This window comes from Wyeomyia smithii, chromosome 3, assembly GCF_029784165.1.
Source record: "Wyeomyia smithii strain HCP4-BCI-WySm-NY-G18 chromosome 3, ASM2978416v1, whole genome shotgun sequence".
NCBI lineage: Eukaryota > Metazoa > Arthropoda > Insecta > Diptera > Culicidae > Wyeomyia > Wyeomyia smithii.
In genome coordinates, this window is record NC_073696.1 from 227,784,668 (window position 1) to 227,800,845 (window position 16,178).

General features: G+C 34.5%; 1 protein-coding gene across 2 annotated transcripts in view; it reads right to left on the reverse strand.

The window, feature by feature from the left end:
• The window catches only part of LOC129731141 (synaptogenesis protein syg-2), an 827,904-nt gene that overhangs the window by 416,702 nt on the left and 395,024 nt on the right, over positions 1 to 16,178 (reverse strand). For both annotated transcript variants that reach the window (XM_055690922.1, XM_055690921.1), the window contains exon 6: positions 10,572 to 10,682. In XM_055690922.1, the coding sequence (XP_055546897.1) occupies positions 10,572 to 10,682 (111 nt within the window). The remainder of the gene's footprint in view (positions 1 to 10,571; positions 10,683 to 16,178) is intronic.

Consider the following 16,178-nt stretch of genomic DNA (forward strand, 5'->3'; position numbering starts at 1 on the left):
TTGTTTTTGTTACATAAATTTAACCGTTAAAGAATTTCTGATCGATTGATGCCAAAACCTCGAAAACCTGATTATAGATGACTGCAAAATAAGCGCTCAAAACCTGACCACTTTTCTCTGGTTTTCCCTGGTTGAATTACTAGATTTTTAAATTCAGGGGCCTAACTTCGATATAGACGTTAGTCAACGTCAAAAATGTGTGCTATCGGGGTAACACCGTCACCCAGTGAGTGGGGTAAGCCCGGTAAGCCCGACATGGTCTGAGGTTAGTGAGATGTTACTGACATATATTTCTCATCTATTACCGATGTCTCGCAGCTAAATAAATTAATTAATCGACTTAGAACCATGCACTCAAGCTCTTCTGTGATTTATGAATGATTCCAAGGGTTATTAGAGGTGTCAAATGTACTGAATTAGGGCACAAAACTGACCGCTTTCCCGATGGTATTCGGAATATGCTCCGTTGGGGTCAAGGTGATCCTGGCTTCTATGAAACTAGTTATTTAAAGTGTCACGTGATAGGCTTGCCGAGTATTGAATTGTTTCATTGTTTATACATAATGTTCACCGGAACTTGTTCCGGCAATCTCCCCAGAACCAGCTAACCGACAATAACCAAATTCAACAATAACATACAGAAACGCAAGATCTCTCATTCGGTGGTTTCCGAATTCAAATTGGTTCAGCTAATTCGAGTAAATTCATGAACAAACTTAGGTGTCTGTGTTACCCCCAAGGGGTGCCGGTTTCACCCGCACTGGTTGCTAAACGTCATTTTTATCCTAGTTTCAAAACTTCACTATTCCTTGTAGAATAACAGTTTGAAAGTACGGAAGTCTTCATATCTTGTTGAAAACAATCTGTGCAATGATTCTGTGAAATAAATATAACAATATTTGCCATCAAGTCCAACTAAAGAATAATTTTCCTTAGGGGGCCGGGCTTACCCCCGGACCCCTACCTCTGATTTTTTTTTCGCAAAAATGTTGCCAACTGGATAACAATCAAGGATCGGGAAGTTAAAAAATATTTCATCGGCGATTTTTTGATAAATTTGAATTTTATTTTTTTTAGCGCAAATCTACAAAAAGAAATTCCCTCTAACTTTTCTAATGTCATTCATATTAACATAGTCATTTGAGGGTAGTGCAGTGTCATTTAATTTCAAAAATTTAACAATTAAGTCAGTCATTTTACCACAGCCAAACAGACGTACCACTCCATACAAAGTTCTAAAAAACTGTGGTTCCGATTATTTTGTGCGACACGTACTGGACATATTCCGCAAATGACAAACTTTCAGCCTTTCTGCTGTTTCTGGCAGCACGGTACGCGACTGTCTACTGAGTTCAAAGGTAAAAGGGCTGATGTGCACCACCGCTGCGGCGGGAATATTCCGCGTAATTGAAACTCATTTGAATTGACCGTTATTTTGATCCATGAATATGAATTTCAAGGTACCTCTGTTTGTCTGTGATTTAACCATAGGAAATCACAGCAACCAATGCATTTGAGGATAGTGCAATGTCACTTCATTTCGAAAATTTTACGTAAGCTAGACCACGAGAAATGTAGAAATTTGGTTTGCGGCTTGTGCTTCAAAAAAACTAAATCTACGAAAAGAATAGGCGAGCAGTGGAAGAAAATGCTCTTTTCTCACTTTCTGCATATGTATAACGAAAATGATAAAAAGTATCCTAAAGTTTTGTGCGGAAGTTGTTATCTGGGGGTGTACTGAAAGTCCAAAGTTAAGTCGAATGTGATCTAATTATTGTCAAATTACTTATTGCTGACGCACCTTTTCGAACAAGGTCTGAAGCATCGAGATATGCATGTCCACAACTCTAATAAAGATATTTAAATATAAATAACTTTGAATTTTTCAAAGAAAAAAGGTTTTTAAAGAATTTGTTTACCTAATCCGACAAAGATTGAACATTAAATTTTCTCTACAAAAACATAAAGACAAACTGGTTTGCTTGATTCCCGTACGTTTTTCCTGCATCCCACAAAAATTGTTACATCTTAATTTTTTGCGCTGAACGTCTTTTAAAAAAATATATTTAATTTTTCAAAAAAATCGCCGATGAAATAGGGAAGGGAACGACTTAAGCAGTAGCGCCTGTTTTAATCAGTCGAAGAAAACAGGCCTCAAACTCCTTCATTTTGATCAATATCAATATCAATTTCAATGATGAAAACGAAAACTTTGATTGTCTAGCTGTCTTTTATTTGTAAGATTTGGACCACTGCGACCATTATTTTGATCTTTTGTGGTATACCTCTTTTTTTGTCTAGGCACTCGTGGCAGACTTATCACTATTGATGGAAGTGATCGTCGTTGTCATATCGCACCCTTTCTCCCAATTAGGCACTGAATTTCGTATGAAATGTATAACCTCATTAGGATTCGCAGACCAGACCTCAAAAGGCTCCAAAGTTCCTTTTCCAAAGGCTCTTATTCTGCGCTGTATTAGTGCACTGCAGTGTCAGAGCAAATGTTCTGCGGTGTCACATTCGAACCCACAGAGGCGACAAATTTCGTCATCTGACTGACCAATTTGTTTCAGGTGATGCTTACCTGGACATCTAGCTGTCTTACGAATATAAGAAATACCGTTAATCACAAAGAAATCTGTGAACAATTGCAATTGAAACAAATCGATCTAAATTGCAGTCATTCAGGAGCCACTTCGGGTGCTGAAAAAAAAAACTCTTGCAAAACAGATGGAAACTGCTTAAAATAGGTTTGGAATAGTGTCCCTCGATTGGTGACTTTGATTGATGATTGTTAAAGTTTGCTAACTTAGTTTTACAATCCGAAAACAAGTTCTGACAGAGAAAACGATAGAGAATAGATTGATATACTACTGTTTGAGTTTTACCCAACACATTTCGAGTATTTCGTCTGAATACACAGGCGGTTCCTAAAGCTGCTTAGAATATGTTCCCTACCCTATTTTTTAACTTTCCGATCCTTGATTCTTATCCAGTTGGCAACATTTCTGCGAAAAAAAATAGAGGTACATGAAAATTCGTTAACAATCAAAATTCTGACACCGTGAGGTACCTTGAAATTCATATTCATGGATCAAAATAACAGTCAATTCAAATGAGTTTCAATTACGCGGAATATTGCCGCCGCCGCGGTGGTGCACATCAGCCCTTTTACCTTTGAGCTCAGTAGACAGTCGCATGCCGTGCTGCCAGAAACAGCAGAAAGGCTGAAAGTTTATCATTTGCGGAATATGTCAAGTACTTGTCGCACACAATAATCGGAACCACAGTTTTTTAGAATTTTGTATGGAGTGGTACGTCTGTTTGGCTGTGGTAAAATGACTGACTTAATTGTTAAATATTTTAAATGACACTGCACTATCCTCAAATGACTATGTTAATATGACTGACATTAGTGAAGTTACAGGGTATTTTTGTAGATTTGCGCTAAAAAAATTAAAATCCAAATTTTTCAAAAAACCGCCGATGAAATATTTTTCAACTTCCCGATCCTTGATTCTTAATCAGTTGGCAACATTTTTGCGAAAAAAAATCAGAGGTACATGAAAATTCGATAATAATCGAAATTTTGACACCGTGCAACATTTCCAGTCAAAACTTGTATTTTTTATTGGATTCCCTAGATTATTTTCATTAAAAATCATCCGTCATTGTTTTTCGGACATCTTACGAGTACGAATTTTATGAAAACAGAAAAAGTAGATTTTGAACAGAAAATAAGTGACTTTGCTACAAGGCGGAGGGTCAGACAGAGCGGGGGGTATTTCGATCGATTGGTTTTGTCTTCGATATTATTATGCATCTCAATTTTGTCCTTTTCATAATTTTTAGACTAACACGTTTGTGTTTACCTCTTATGTGTTTACTACATATTTTATTCCTTACTTTTTACTCTTTTCATTTTAATTTTTACTTTCCACTTTTTCATAATCTACTTTTCACTTTTTACCTTTTACTTTTTACTTGTTACTCCATACATTTTACCTCTTACTTATTACCTTCTACTTTTTATCTTCAACTTTTCACTTTTCAATTTTTACTTTTTACTTTATACTTTTACGTTTTACATTTAGCTTTTGACATCAGATTTTAGACTTTGAACTTTAAACTTTAGACTTGAGACTTCAGATTTTGGACTTTGAACTTTAGACTTTAAACTTTAGACTTTAGATTTCAGACTTTAGAATACTTTAGACTTGAGACTTTGAACTTTAAACTTTAGACTTGAGGCTTTAGATTTTGAACTTTGAACTTAAGACTTTAGACTGTAGACTTTAGATTCGAGGCTTTAGACTTTAGACTTTAGACTTTGAACTGTAGACTTAAGACTTTAGACTTTTGACTTTAGAATTTAGACTTCAGACTTTAGACTTAGGACTTTAGATTTTAGACTTTAGACTTAAGACTTTAAATTTTGTACTTTAGACTTAAGACTGAAGACTTTATACTTTAGACTTTATACTTCAGACTTAAGACTTTGAACTTGAGACTTTAGACTTTAGAGTTTAGACTTGAGACTTAAGACTTTAGATTGTAGACTTAAGATTTTAGAATTAGGTTTTTGGACTTTAGACTTTGAAATTTAGATTTATGACTTTAGATTTAAGACTTTAGACTTTAGACATCAAACTTTAGACTTTGAACTTTAGACTTTAGACTTTAGACTTAAGACTTAAGACTTAAGCCTTAAGACTTTAGACTTAAGACTTAAGACTTAAGTCTTTAGACTTTAGACTTCAGTATTTAGACTTAAGACTTAAGACTTTAGACTTGAGACTTAAGACATAAGACTTTAAACTTTAGAGTTTAGATTTTAAACTTTAGACTTAGGACATAAGACTTTAGACTTTAAATTTTGAACTTTAGACTTTAGACTTAAGACTAAAGACTTTAGACTTTTGACTTTAGAATTTAGACTTCAGACTTTAGACTTAGGACTTTAGATTTTAGACTTTAGACTTAAGACTTTAAATTTTGTACTTTAGACTTAAGACTGAAGACTTTATACTTAAGACTTTATACTTTAGCCTTAAGACTTTGACCTTGAGACTTTAGACTTTAGAGTTTAGACTTGAGACTCAAGACTTTAGATTGTAGACTTAAGATTTTAGAATTAGGTTTTTGGACTTTAGACTTTGAACTTTAGATTTTAGACCTTAGACTCTAAACTTTCGACTTTAGACTTTAGACTTTGAACTTCAGATTTTAGACTCTAAACTTTAAACTTTAGACTTTAGACTTTGAGCTTTTGAACTTAGACTTGTAACTTGTGACTTTTGATTTTAACTTTTTACTTTTTACTTTTTACTTTTTACTTTTTACTTTTTACTTTTTACTCTTAACTTTTTACTTTTTACTTTTTACTTTTTACTTTTTACTTTTTACTTTTTACTTTTTACTTTTTACTTTTTACTTTTTACTTTTTACTTTTTACTTTTTACTTTTTACTTTTTACTTTTTACTTTTTACTTTTTACTTTTTACTTTTTACTTTTTACTTTTTACTTTTTACTTTTTACTTTTTACTTTTTACTTTTTACTTTTTACTTTTTACTTTTTACTTTTTACTTTTTACTTTTTACTTTTTACTTTTTACTTTTTACTTTTTACTTTTTGCTTTTTGCTTTTTACTTTTTACTTTTTACTTTTTACTTTTTACTTTTTACTTTTTACTTTTTACTTTTTACTTTTTACTTTTTACTTTTTACTTTTTACTTTTTACTTTTGACTTTTGACTTTTTACTTTTTACTTTTTACTTTTTACTTTTTACTTTTTACTTTTTACTTTTTACTTTTTACTTTTTACTTTTTACTTTTTACTTTTTACTTTTTACTTTTTACTTTTTACTTTTTACTTTTTACTTTTTACTTTTTACTTTTTACTTTTTACTTTTTACTTTTTACTTTTTACTTTTTACTTTTTACTTTTTACTTTTTACTTTTTACTTTTTACTTTTTACTTTTTACTTTTTACTTTTTGCTTTTTACTTTTTACTTTTTACTTTTTACTTTTTACTTTTTACTTTTTACTTTTTACTTTTTACTTTTTACTTTTTACTTTTTAATTTTTACTTTTTACTTTTTACTTTTTACTTTTTACTTTTTACTTTTACTTTTTACTTTTTACTTTTAACTTTTAACTTTTTACTTTTTACTTTTTACTTTTTACTTTTTACTTTTTACTTTTTACTTTTTACTTTTTACTTTTTACTTTTTACTTTTTACTTTTTACTTTTTACTTTTTACTTTTTACTTTTTACTTTTTACTTTTTACTTTTTACTTTTTACTTTTTACTTTTTACTTTTTACTTTTTACTTTTTACTTTTTACTTTTTACTTTTTACTTTTTACTTTTTACCTTTTACTTTTTACTTTTTACTTTTTACTTTTTACTTTTTACTTTTTACTTTTTACTTTTTACTTTTTACTTTTTACTTTTTACTTTTTACTTTTTACTTTTTACTTTTTACTCTTTACTTTTTACTCTTTACTATTAACTTTTTACTTTTTACTTTTTACTTTTTACTTTTTACTTTTTACTTTTTACTTTTTACTTTTTACTTTTTACTTTTTCCTTTTTCCTTTTTACTTTTTACTTGTTACTTTTTACTTTTTACTTTTTACTTTTTACTTTTTACTTTTTACTTTTTACTTTTTACTCTTTACTTTTTACTTTTTACTTTTTACTTTTTACTTTTTACTTTTTACTTTTCACTAATTACTTTTTACTTTTTTACTTTTTACTTTTTACTTTTTACTTTTTACTTTTTACTTTTTACTTTTTACTTTTTACTTCTTACTTTTTTCTTTTTACTCTTTACTTTTTACTTTTTACTTTTTACTTTTTATTTTTACTTTTTACTTTTTACTTTTTACTTTTTACTTTTTATTTTTTACTTTTTACTTTTTTCTTTTTACTTTTTACTTTTTACTTTTTACATTTTACTTTTTACTTTTTACTTTTTACTTTTTACTTTTACTTTTTACTTTTTACTTTTTACTTTTTACTTTTTACTTTTTACTTTTTACTTTTTACTTTTTACTTTTTACTTTTTACTTTTTACTTTTTACTTTTTACTTTTTACTTTTTACTTTTTACTTTTTACTTTTTACTTTTTACTTTTTACTTTTTACTTTTTACTTTTTACTTTTTACTTTTTACTTTTTACTTTTTACTTTTTACTTTTTACTTTTTACTTTTTACATTTTACTTTTTACTTTTTACTCTACTTTTTACTTTTTACTTTTTACTTTTTACTTTTTACTTTTTACTTTTTACTTTTTACTTTTTACTTTTTACTTATTACTTTTTACTTTTTATTTTTTACTATTTAGTTTTTATTTTTTATTTCTTATTTTGTGTTTTTTGTTTTTAACTCTTATTAAATTCGTGTTTTGACTTTTGAATGTTGATGTTAGAGTTTTGTTTTGGGATAGATTCAACTTGTACTTCTTGTCAGGTTGTTTTTTCGTCTTTTCAAGTTTTTGATTTTTGTAATTTTTTATCTTTGACTCATTAGTTATTCAAATACTGGTCGGACTCGATTATCCGGAAACTCGATTATCCGGAATTTTATATATTTGTTGCCCGTTTTGAATTTTTATTCCGAAATTTTGTCTTTACCATCCCTTCTGGCATATTTCTTATCATTTAAGTCACTTCCAGCATGTTTGGGACATGTTCGGATTAAGTGACAATAATCAATGTCTTATTTTTTTTTTGCTTCTCAAGATTTTACCACTTTTCGCCTCAGAATTAACTTCTGGTTACGCCACTGCATCATACAAGTAAATAAAGAAAAGAAATATTTATTTCATGTTCGTTAATCGCAAAATTTCAGTATTTTTTGTGTGATTCGATTATCCGGAAAACTCGATTATCCGGAATGAAAAATTGTTTTGCTGTTACAGATAATCGAGTCCAACCTGTATTGGGATTTTTTAGTTTTTTGGTATTATGACTGATTCGACATTCTACTTTTGTCTTAAAAGTATGTCTCTCATACTTGTACTTATTGTTTTCGATTCAACTTTGACTTTTTGCCTTGTACGTATTTTTTATATGTATAGATTTATTGACCTATTGTCATAATTCAATAGGTCAATAAATCTTTTGTTGACTTTTTATGACTTCAAACATGAAGTTTGTTTGAACGATTTTTGAAATTATTTTATCATTCTTAAATTTAAATGCCTTAATTTGAAGCAGTTTGGCTGTTTGAATTTCCTAAATTTTTATTCTCATAAATTAGTACAGATTGACGCAATAACATATTGGCATATTGACACCTGAATTATTCAATAGTTTAACGCTTTATAAAACACTTCGTTACAAACTCATCACAATATCCCATGTTGTCACATTACATTGTTGCATATGCAGTGATTATTCATTATAGAAAATCCACTCGTAATCGATCGAAGTTAACTTCCTGCTTAGCGTTTGCACCACTTTCAAGTGCTCACCAGTAACAACTTTTCTCTCAAACAGCCAAGTAATGGCGACTGCTCCCGTACTGCCGGAAAAGGGTTCGACTGATTCGGCTCGTAAATTGTAGCGCACATTGACAAGCTCGGGGCAAAATTGACGTTCCAGGAACGGACGTAGATCCCTCTGGCAGCGAGTGTGCCAATTTCCTTCGAATAAACAACGCCTCCGAATCCAACCGACCTCCCTCGGGTTGCAACCCAATAAAAAGTGTGACAAGGGTAGCAGAACCATCGAGACATTAGCGCTACCCGATTGAAAGCCAGTTGTGTCCGGTCCGCTTCGCAGTTACTGTAGGTTCACGGGAAATGAAGATGGCATAAATTTTGACTATTACTTTAAGGGCGGACGTCGGTTTATATTTCGATATAAATTAAGTAACTGAACTAAGAAAAATTTTTGCTCATTTTTGATCAACCGATACATTTACTGTTTATTAGCTTTCGGTTTAAAATAGATTTTGTCACCCATATGACAAAACGAACCTTTCGATTAGACTTAATTGAACCCTACAGTACAAATTGACTTTTTCCAGCAAAAACGAGAACGAAAGCGATTGAACTTCAAAAAGTATCAACCATCCAACAAACTGCTGTCAATCTGCTGTAATTGAGTGAATGAAGAGACATCGTATGTGCTCGAAGCAAATGGTCCCTCCTTTTTTGTGATATGTTTCTTCATACGTTTGGAAGAACGAACAGACGGAAGCAATCGCACTCTTAGTGGTCAATAAAACCGAGAGTAGAATGTTTAATGTGCTGGACAAAAAGTCATCTGCGTCAACAACGGCCCAAATAGTTCCATTACCGACGAATAATTAGTCCTGTCGTCGTCCGTATTGCTGCCCAGCTGTGTCGGTCACCACAGAACGGCCCGAATAGTTAATCTTTAGTCAAACAACAATCGTAAAAGTGTCATGCTCTGTTGTCATGATGAACCGCCCCGTTCAAGGTTCGTCCCAGATTGCGGTTAATCTTTTTGTATTAGCTTTGTAGGGAAGAACTGAAACAAGTTAAGTTCAATTATTTTTACTCTAATATATTGAGGTTCTGAAATAAATTGACAAACATTTTCTTGAATTGTATTAGAATATATTCAAACAAATAATCAGTTCGACTCGATATAACCCTACAAATCCGACTAATTGATGCTATAAATAACTTGTACATTTATTCTATGATGTTGTCTAGTTCTAGCTCCGAGGGAATTACATAAGCAGTACAAAACAAGTATGAGAATTTATTTTCCGCTTTAGTAAGAAAAAATTCACAACAGACAGAGGTCTGATGCGTTTGGAGATTAGACCACTGTTCCACTGTTGTGTGTACGTTTATGATAAAAGTTTCGTTTTTGCTCCTCCCGTTGGAAATTCGTCTGTATTTACAATTCAAGGCTGGTTTAGATCCAGTGAGTCTCGGTGCCAGCAAGCCAGCAGTCGTTGCAAATGTGTCCGGAGTGTTTCAAGTTAAATATGCATTCATCATTTAAAAGAATATGCCTGAATGGCAACACAGAGACCGCCCCCCCTAGCGCCCTACCCAAAGCAGACAACGTTTTATTGGGGTGCAAAGCCCAAGTGACATGGCTATAAAATCGCTCTGCATGCATGTCCAAAACGTGGTCATTTCATCTCCGCACTGTTCCACCCCTCAGCAAAATGGTCCCCCTTGGCGCCGCGGACGGAGCAACTAAATATTGGCCATATTCGGCGCAGGCAGGCAGACAGGCAGCCCCAATTTATTTATTTTTCCTTATCGCATCCTTGGGGAGTTTATGGAAAAACAAATTTCGGAACGAAAATAAAACATTTGGCTGTGGAACAAACAAACAAACCCCGGTCGGTGCTTTGGCGCTGCAGTGACACATTTTAGTAACTGGATATAACATTCACTCTCTCTCTCGCATACAGACACATACATAAGCATTAAACACAACACTTCGGGGAGTTTTGCAGACGAATTGACACTTCACTGCGGCAAATTTCGGTTGTTCACATTGTTACCCGTCCGAAAATTCTAGTCGGCTAATCATCGTTAACATGTTCTATATATGGTGACACTTACCTCCCGTCACGATGCAGGTAAGCTCCAGGATGCCTCCTTCTTCATACGGGCCGGCGTGAGCGGACAGCTCAAATCCGTTAGAGTCGTGGATTTTTGGCACCTCCGGAGGCACTGTGGGTAAAAGGATGCAAAGTTTTATTAATCGGTTTGGTGATTGGTCGCAAATATTGGTTTTTATTTTCAAAACTATTCAAAATTAGAATGGAATATTTGAATGATCTAAACAATATTTCAATGCATCAATTAGGGTTCGTAATATAACACAGTGCAACAATTTTTTTGCCTTTGCCTCTATATATGATTTTTTGATGAAGTTTGATGCGAAAATAAATTTCCCCGAGTTTTAACATATTTCAACTTAAGGGGCAACAACAGCGCCATTTTGAAGTTTTAGGAAATAGGAGATTTTCTATGTTTTTTCGAAGCCATTTTGTTTTAAGGCCAAATATATAAAAATTATCGTGCCAAATATATAAAAATTAGGATCGGACAAAAACTGAGCTCAAAACGGTGATACTACGAAACCGGTTTTGGCATGGTTTTAGTATATTTCACAGAGCAAAATAATATCGAGTATGTATGAGCATTAATGGTAATGCGCAAATATCTAAAAGTGGTAGTCAAACTAATTCTTATATTGAGTAAAAAAGTCTCAGAAATCGATTGGTAGGTGTCTGATCTACTTAGAATGTCTGCAACATGTCGATTTTGCCCCAATTCCCCTACAATACTTAGATAGGTTTATCTCGACATTAAATTAATTTATTTAAAAACTGTTTAATGTAATATCAAGAATGCAAGCGATACTCAAAGATACAATAACAATTCGTCTTCATATGATCCTCCCCCTTTTTTTTAAAGATGGGTAAGAAGATACTTATATGTGGACAAACTCAAAGAATTTTGATATTTAGTCTTAAAATAAAATAGCGTCTAAAAACATCAAAAATTTTCGATTGCTCAAAAATTCAAAATGGCGCTGTTGTTGCCCCTTATGTTGAAATATGTTTAAACTCGGGAAAATTTGGTTTTGCATCAAAATTTAAAAAAATCATATATAGAAACCAAGGCAGAAAAAAGTCAATTTTTGGTGCACTGTGTAATTATAAAACTCAATCTTGTGCAGGCTTCGGAAATGTACTGCGGTGCGATACTATACGTTGACTGAGCTCTCTTTTCACTGTTACAGTCTCATGAATAAGCTATGCATGAGAGCTTATATACAACTAAAGCTACCACACAGGTAACGAAGCTGTCTTGTGTTGCACACGATAGCTCATTCTTACGCATCTAATTTGTTCGTTCGGACATGACAGCCTGGTTAGTTATTTTGAGGATGTCCTGTTGGTTTGGCCTGTGCTGTTGAGAGTCTGCTTATCAACTGCGGCTGCCATCGATTTCATTGAACTCGCACTTTGAAAGACTTTACTTTCCAGAAGGCTGATATTTTTGGACTATAGATTTAAACTATTTTAGGTCAAAGTGGATACTCTGATTTTATTTTGGTTACCACAATTTGATTCATTTTTATCAAATTTATTCTACATTTAAAATAATTTTCTTATATGTTTAGCTTATGAACATTTTATTTCTCTCTCTTTCTGATTTTCGATGCTCTATTGAATTCTCTTCGTTATGTTGCTTTCATAATGGTTCGTTAATTCCTTAATGCACATATCCTGTCAATTTTTTTTGAAGTAGAATACTTCTCTCAGGAAGTTCGGCTACATAGGGATGTGAAATGAAAATCTAAAACCGAAAAAAGTGAAAAATATGTCCAATTTCAAATGCTAATAAATCGGTTAGTATTCAATGGATTTCCTTCGTTCTTGCAGCAATAGATTGGAAAATCTTCTAAGATTCTTCCCAAAATAAGATAATTGTGATTTTATTATTCACGCTATTGTACTATTGAAAATAGTCAAGCCTTGTCAAAACGAAAAATTCAACCCCTGATTGGTCGTTATATGCTTGCTTCCCAAGCACGGTCGACAGAATCATATACCTTGCAATTGAAAACATGCTATTTGGCCTATATAAGTGCCTGTTTCAGCCGGAGCCGCTCATAATAGTTCTGAACAGCGACGACAGCAGTCCTCCCTTAGCAGCAGCGGGAGCCAGCAGTGGGTACCATCGATAGCGGAAAGCGGCCACAACTGTGGCATGGCTGTGGATAGGCGTAGCAGTTCCAGCGGATCTCAGCATCGATAGCAGCAAGGCCAGCAGATGCAGGTACAGTGGATACCAATGGCGGCCACAACTGTGGCATGGCTACGGATAGTGTTGCAGTTGCTCAGCAGTTAGGCCAGCGTATAGCGGCCACAACTGTGGCATGGCTATGCATAGCGTAGCATCAGACAGCGACAACAGCAGTCGTCCTTCCTCAGCAGCAGCACTAGCCCTGTGGTTGGTCACCACGTCTCAGGAGCAGCGCGGTTTTTCTCAGCGTGTGTCGCCAGACAGTCATTATTCCCCCCGTGTTGAGGCAGCATGAAGATTGCCATCAGGAAATCCAATTTTGGAAATCAAAATGCCTTTTTGAAGGCAAATAAACAAGTCTTTGAAAGTTAATAATTTTTGTCAACGCAAGCAAGCATTCTGTGTTGCATCCTAGCAATTCAAATTTGTCGCAACCGTCTAATTTACTGAATGTGAAATAGCTTCCACAGTGCATGTTGTCCGTGTATCTTAATTCCCCCAATGTTAGGGCAGCTCAAAGGTTGTAATTAGCAACCGATTTTGAACAGCAAAATGCTTTTTTGAAGGCAAATAAAAAATAATTGAAGGTTAATTATTTTCTGGCATCAACACAAGCAGACATTCTGTGCGGGATGCAATCAAATTCTATTGTAGTTGTCTAATTTTTACTTTATTTAGTAAACTCCCCACTGTAGGGGCAGCGCAAACGCTGCGATCAGCATAACCGACATTAAATAATAAATTGCCCTGTTAGTACGCATTCACAAAAGCAGTCAGTTCGACTATGCAGAGCTAATATGAAGACGATTCAATCAATCAGCGTAAACAGAATTTCGTCGTCTCCCAGCTGCCAAGTTGCAACATGATGCAACACGCAACAGCGAGCAAACGAAATCGCTTGATGTTACAAACCGCAATAAGATACGGGTTAAAACCGTTGCGTGTGTGAGAGCACCATCGGTGTTTATTCGCTGGATACACTATCTACTGAGCGCAATAATCTGCTTACATGCGACACGGGGACGGGAACATTTTCTTCAACCAAGCTGCACAACACGACACAAAACATGTTATTTTGTTGCTGTAATGAGAGTGCTATCGGTCCGGCTCGACAGAATGTTCACAAGAAATCATTTTTGTGCATCCGTGCTACGAAACTGAGGAAAAACTTTAGAAACTGAAAAAAGAGGTGGAGCTTATCAAATGATCGCTCTGAGCCATGAGCTATATCATTCCACCACGTACGTAAAATAATTCATTCCCATTTTCATCCCTATATAAGAGCCTGTTTTAGTCGAAGCCGCTCATAATAGTTCTGAACAGCGACAACAGCAGTCTTCCCTTAGCAGCAGCGGGAGCAGAGCAATGGGTACCATCGATAGCGGATAGCGGCCACAACTGTGGCATGGCTGTGGATAAGCGTAGCAGTTTCTGCGGATCTCAGCATCGCATCGATAGCAGCTGGGCCAGCAAAAGCAGGTACAGCGGAAACCAATGGCAGCGTTTAGCGGCCACAACTGTGGCGTGGCTACGGATAGCGTTGCAGTTGCTCAGCAGTTGGGCCAGCGTATAGCGGCCACAACTGTGCCATGGCTATGCATAGCGTAGCTGTTACAGCGGGTATATCAGCATCGATAATAGCAGGGTCAGCTGATGCAACGACACTCCCTTCACTAAAATGCTGTTTCAATGTGATAGCGGGAAGCATCAGCAGCAGGCTTGCATGAAGTGAATACATCAGCCAGCAACTGTCTCTAAGGCCTCTGCCATAATAGACGCGAAAAGCGGTGCGAACCGATTCGCTCGGCCGTAGGTTAATGTACAGCTCTACTGATGGCTGTACATTAACCTACAGCCGAGCGAATCGGTTCGCGTCGCTTTTCGCGTCTATTATGGCAGAGGCCTAATGGGAAAGTTGTATCATTTTGTTCAGAAGAATATTATTATCGGTTATATTACAGAGATGCGATTGCGTAAATCCGATTTTGAATTAAAAAATTGTTCTTTTGAGAACAAATAAAACACTTATTTGAAGAGTTAATAGCTTTTGGTACCAATAGCAGTATAGTGACAGCCTCAACGGTAGATGCAGATGCAGCCGGTACTTCCCTGAGGCCGATGTAAAGGTAAATGGGAGCAGCACGGCGAAACAGTTCGGGTTATGCTTAGACGCGCGTCATTTTTCGTTGTTGATATTCTCCACATGAAACGACGCGCTTTCGTATGATAGCGGTGGTATTAGCGGTAGATGCATTTGCCAACACTTCCTCCAGTAAAGCCGTGTCTAGTTTTCAATGTGAAAACACCTTTCTCATTGTGTTGACCGTGCGCCTTAGTCCTCACTATCAAGGTAACACAGAGATGTAAGATAAACACTACATCCTATGATAAATTGAACAATTGTCCTTATAAGGACAACAAATGAATTAATGAAGATTTAATTTTGAATTAGAATACTTCTCTCAGGAAGTTCGGCTACATAGGGATGTGAAATGAAAATCTAAAACTGAAAAAAGTGAGAAAAATTTCAAATGCTAATAAATCGGTTAGTTTCCGATGGATTTCCTTCGTTTTTGCAGCAATCGATTAGAAAATCTTCCAAGATTCCTACCAAATGCATGAAATTGCAATTTTATCATTCGAACTATTGTACTATTGAAAACTCTTAAGCCTTGTCAAAACACAAAATTCGACCTCTGATTGGTCGTTTACCGCGCATTCCCAAGCACGGTCGGCAGAGTTATGGACCTAGTAAATTGGGAATGCATCATTCGGCCATATAGGAGCTTCATCAGATAATGAACAAACATTTCATCGGATATTAAATTGAACAACTGAAATTTGAAGAACACAAATGATTATTTGAAGAGTTAATATTTTCTCGTTTTGCGCTATAATTCAAAGTTAATTATCTTCCTCTACATGCATACTCTGATTATTATTACGTGTTTGCGTCGCTTAGTGTTTGGCTACGGTCATGCAGAACGCAAATAACGGCGCGATGCGATTCGGCAAGACGAAATCTGTTGAAATGTATAGCTCTACTTCGCTTAAAAAAGAGCTGTAAATTTCACCACGGTAAGGCGAATCGCATCGCGCCGGCATTCGCGTTCTGCATAACCGTAGCCTTTGTTCCGTTCCCGTTTAATGATGTCGTATTAAATGTGCATATTACAATTCGGCAGCACTTCAACGTCTCATTTGCACAAAATTTAAAAATATTCAATGAACTTCATTCAAAATATCAGACAAAAAGAAATTACTATACTGCCAATTAACCGTCAACGTTTATTTACTAGAAAAAATGACTGACACGCAAGCAGCCGGGTTATCTTTCTTGTAAAAGTATTCTACTTCAACCTTGCGGTCGTGGCTTTGCATACAACCTTCTTGTGATTTTTTCATCAA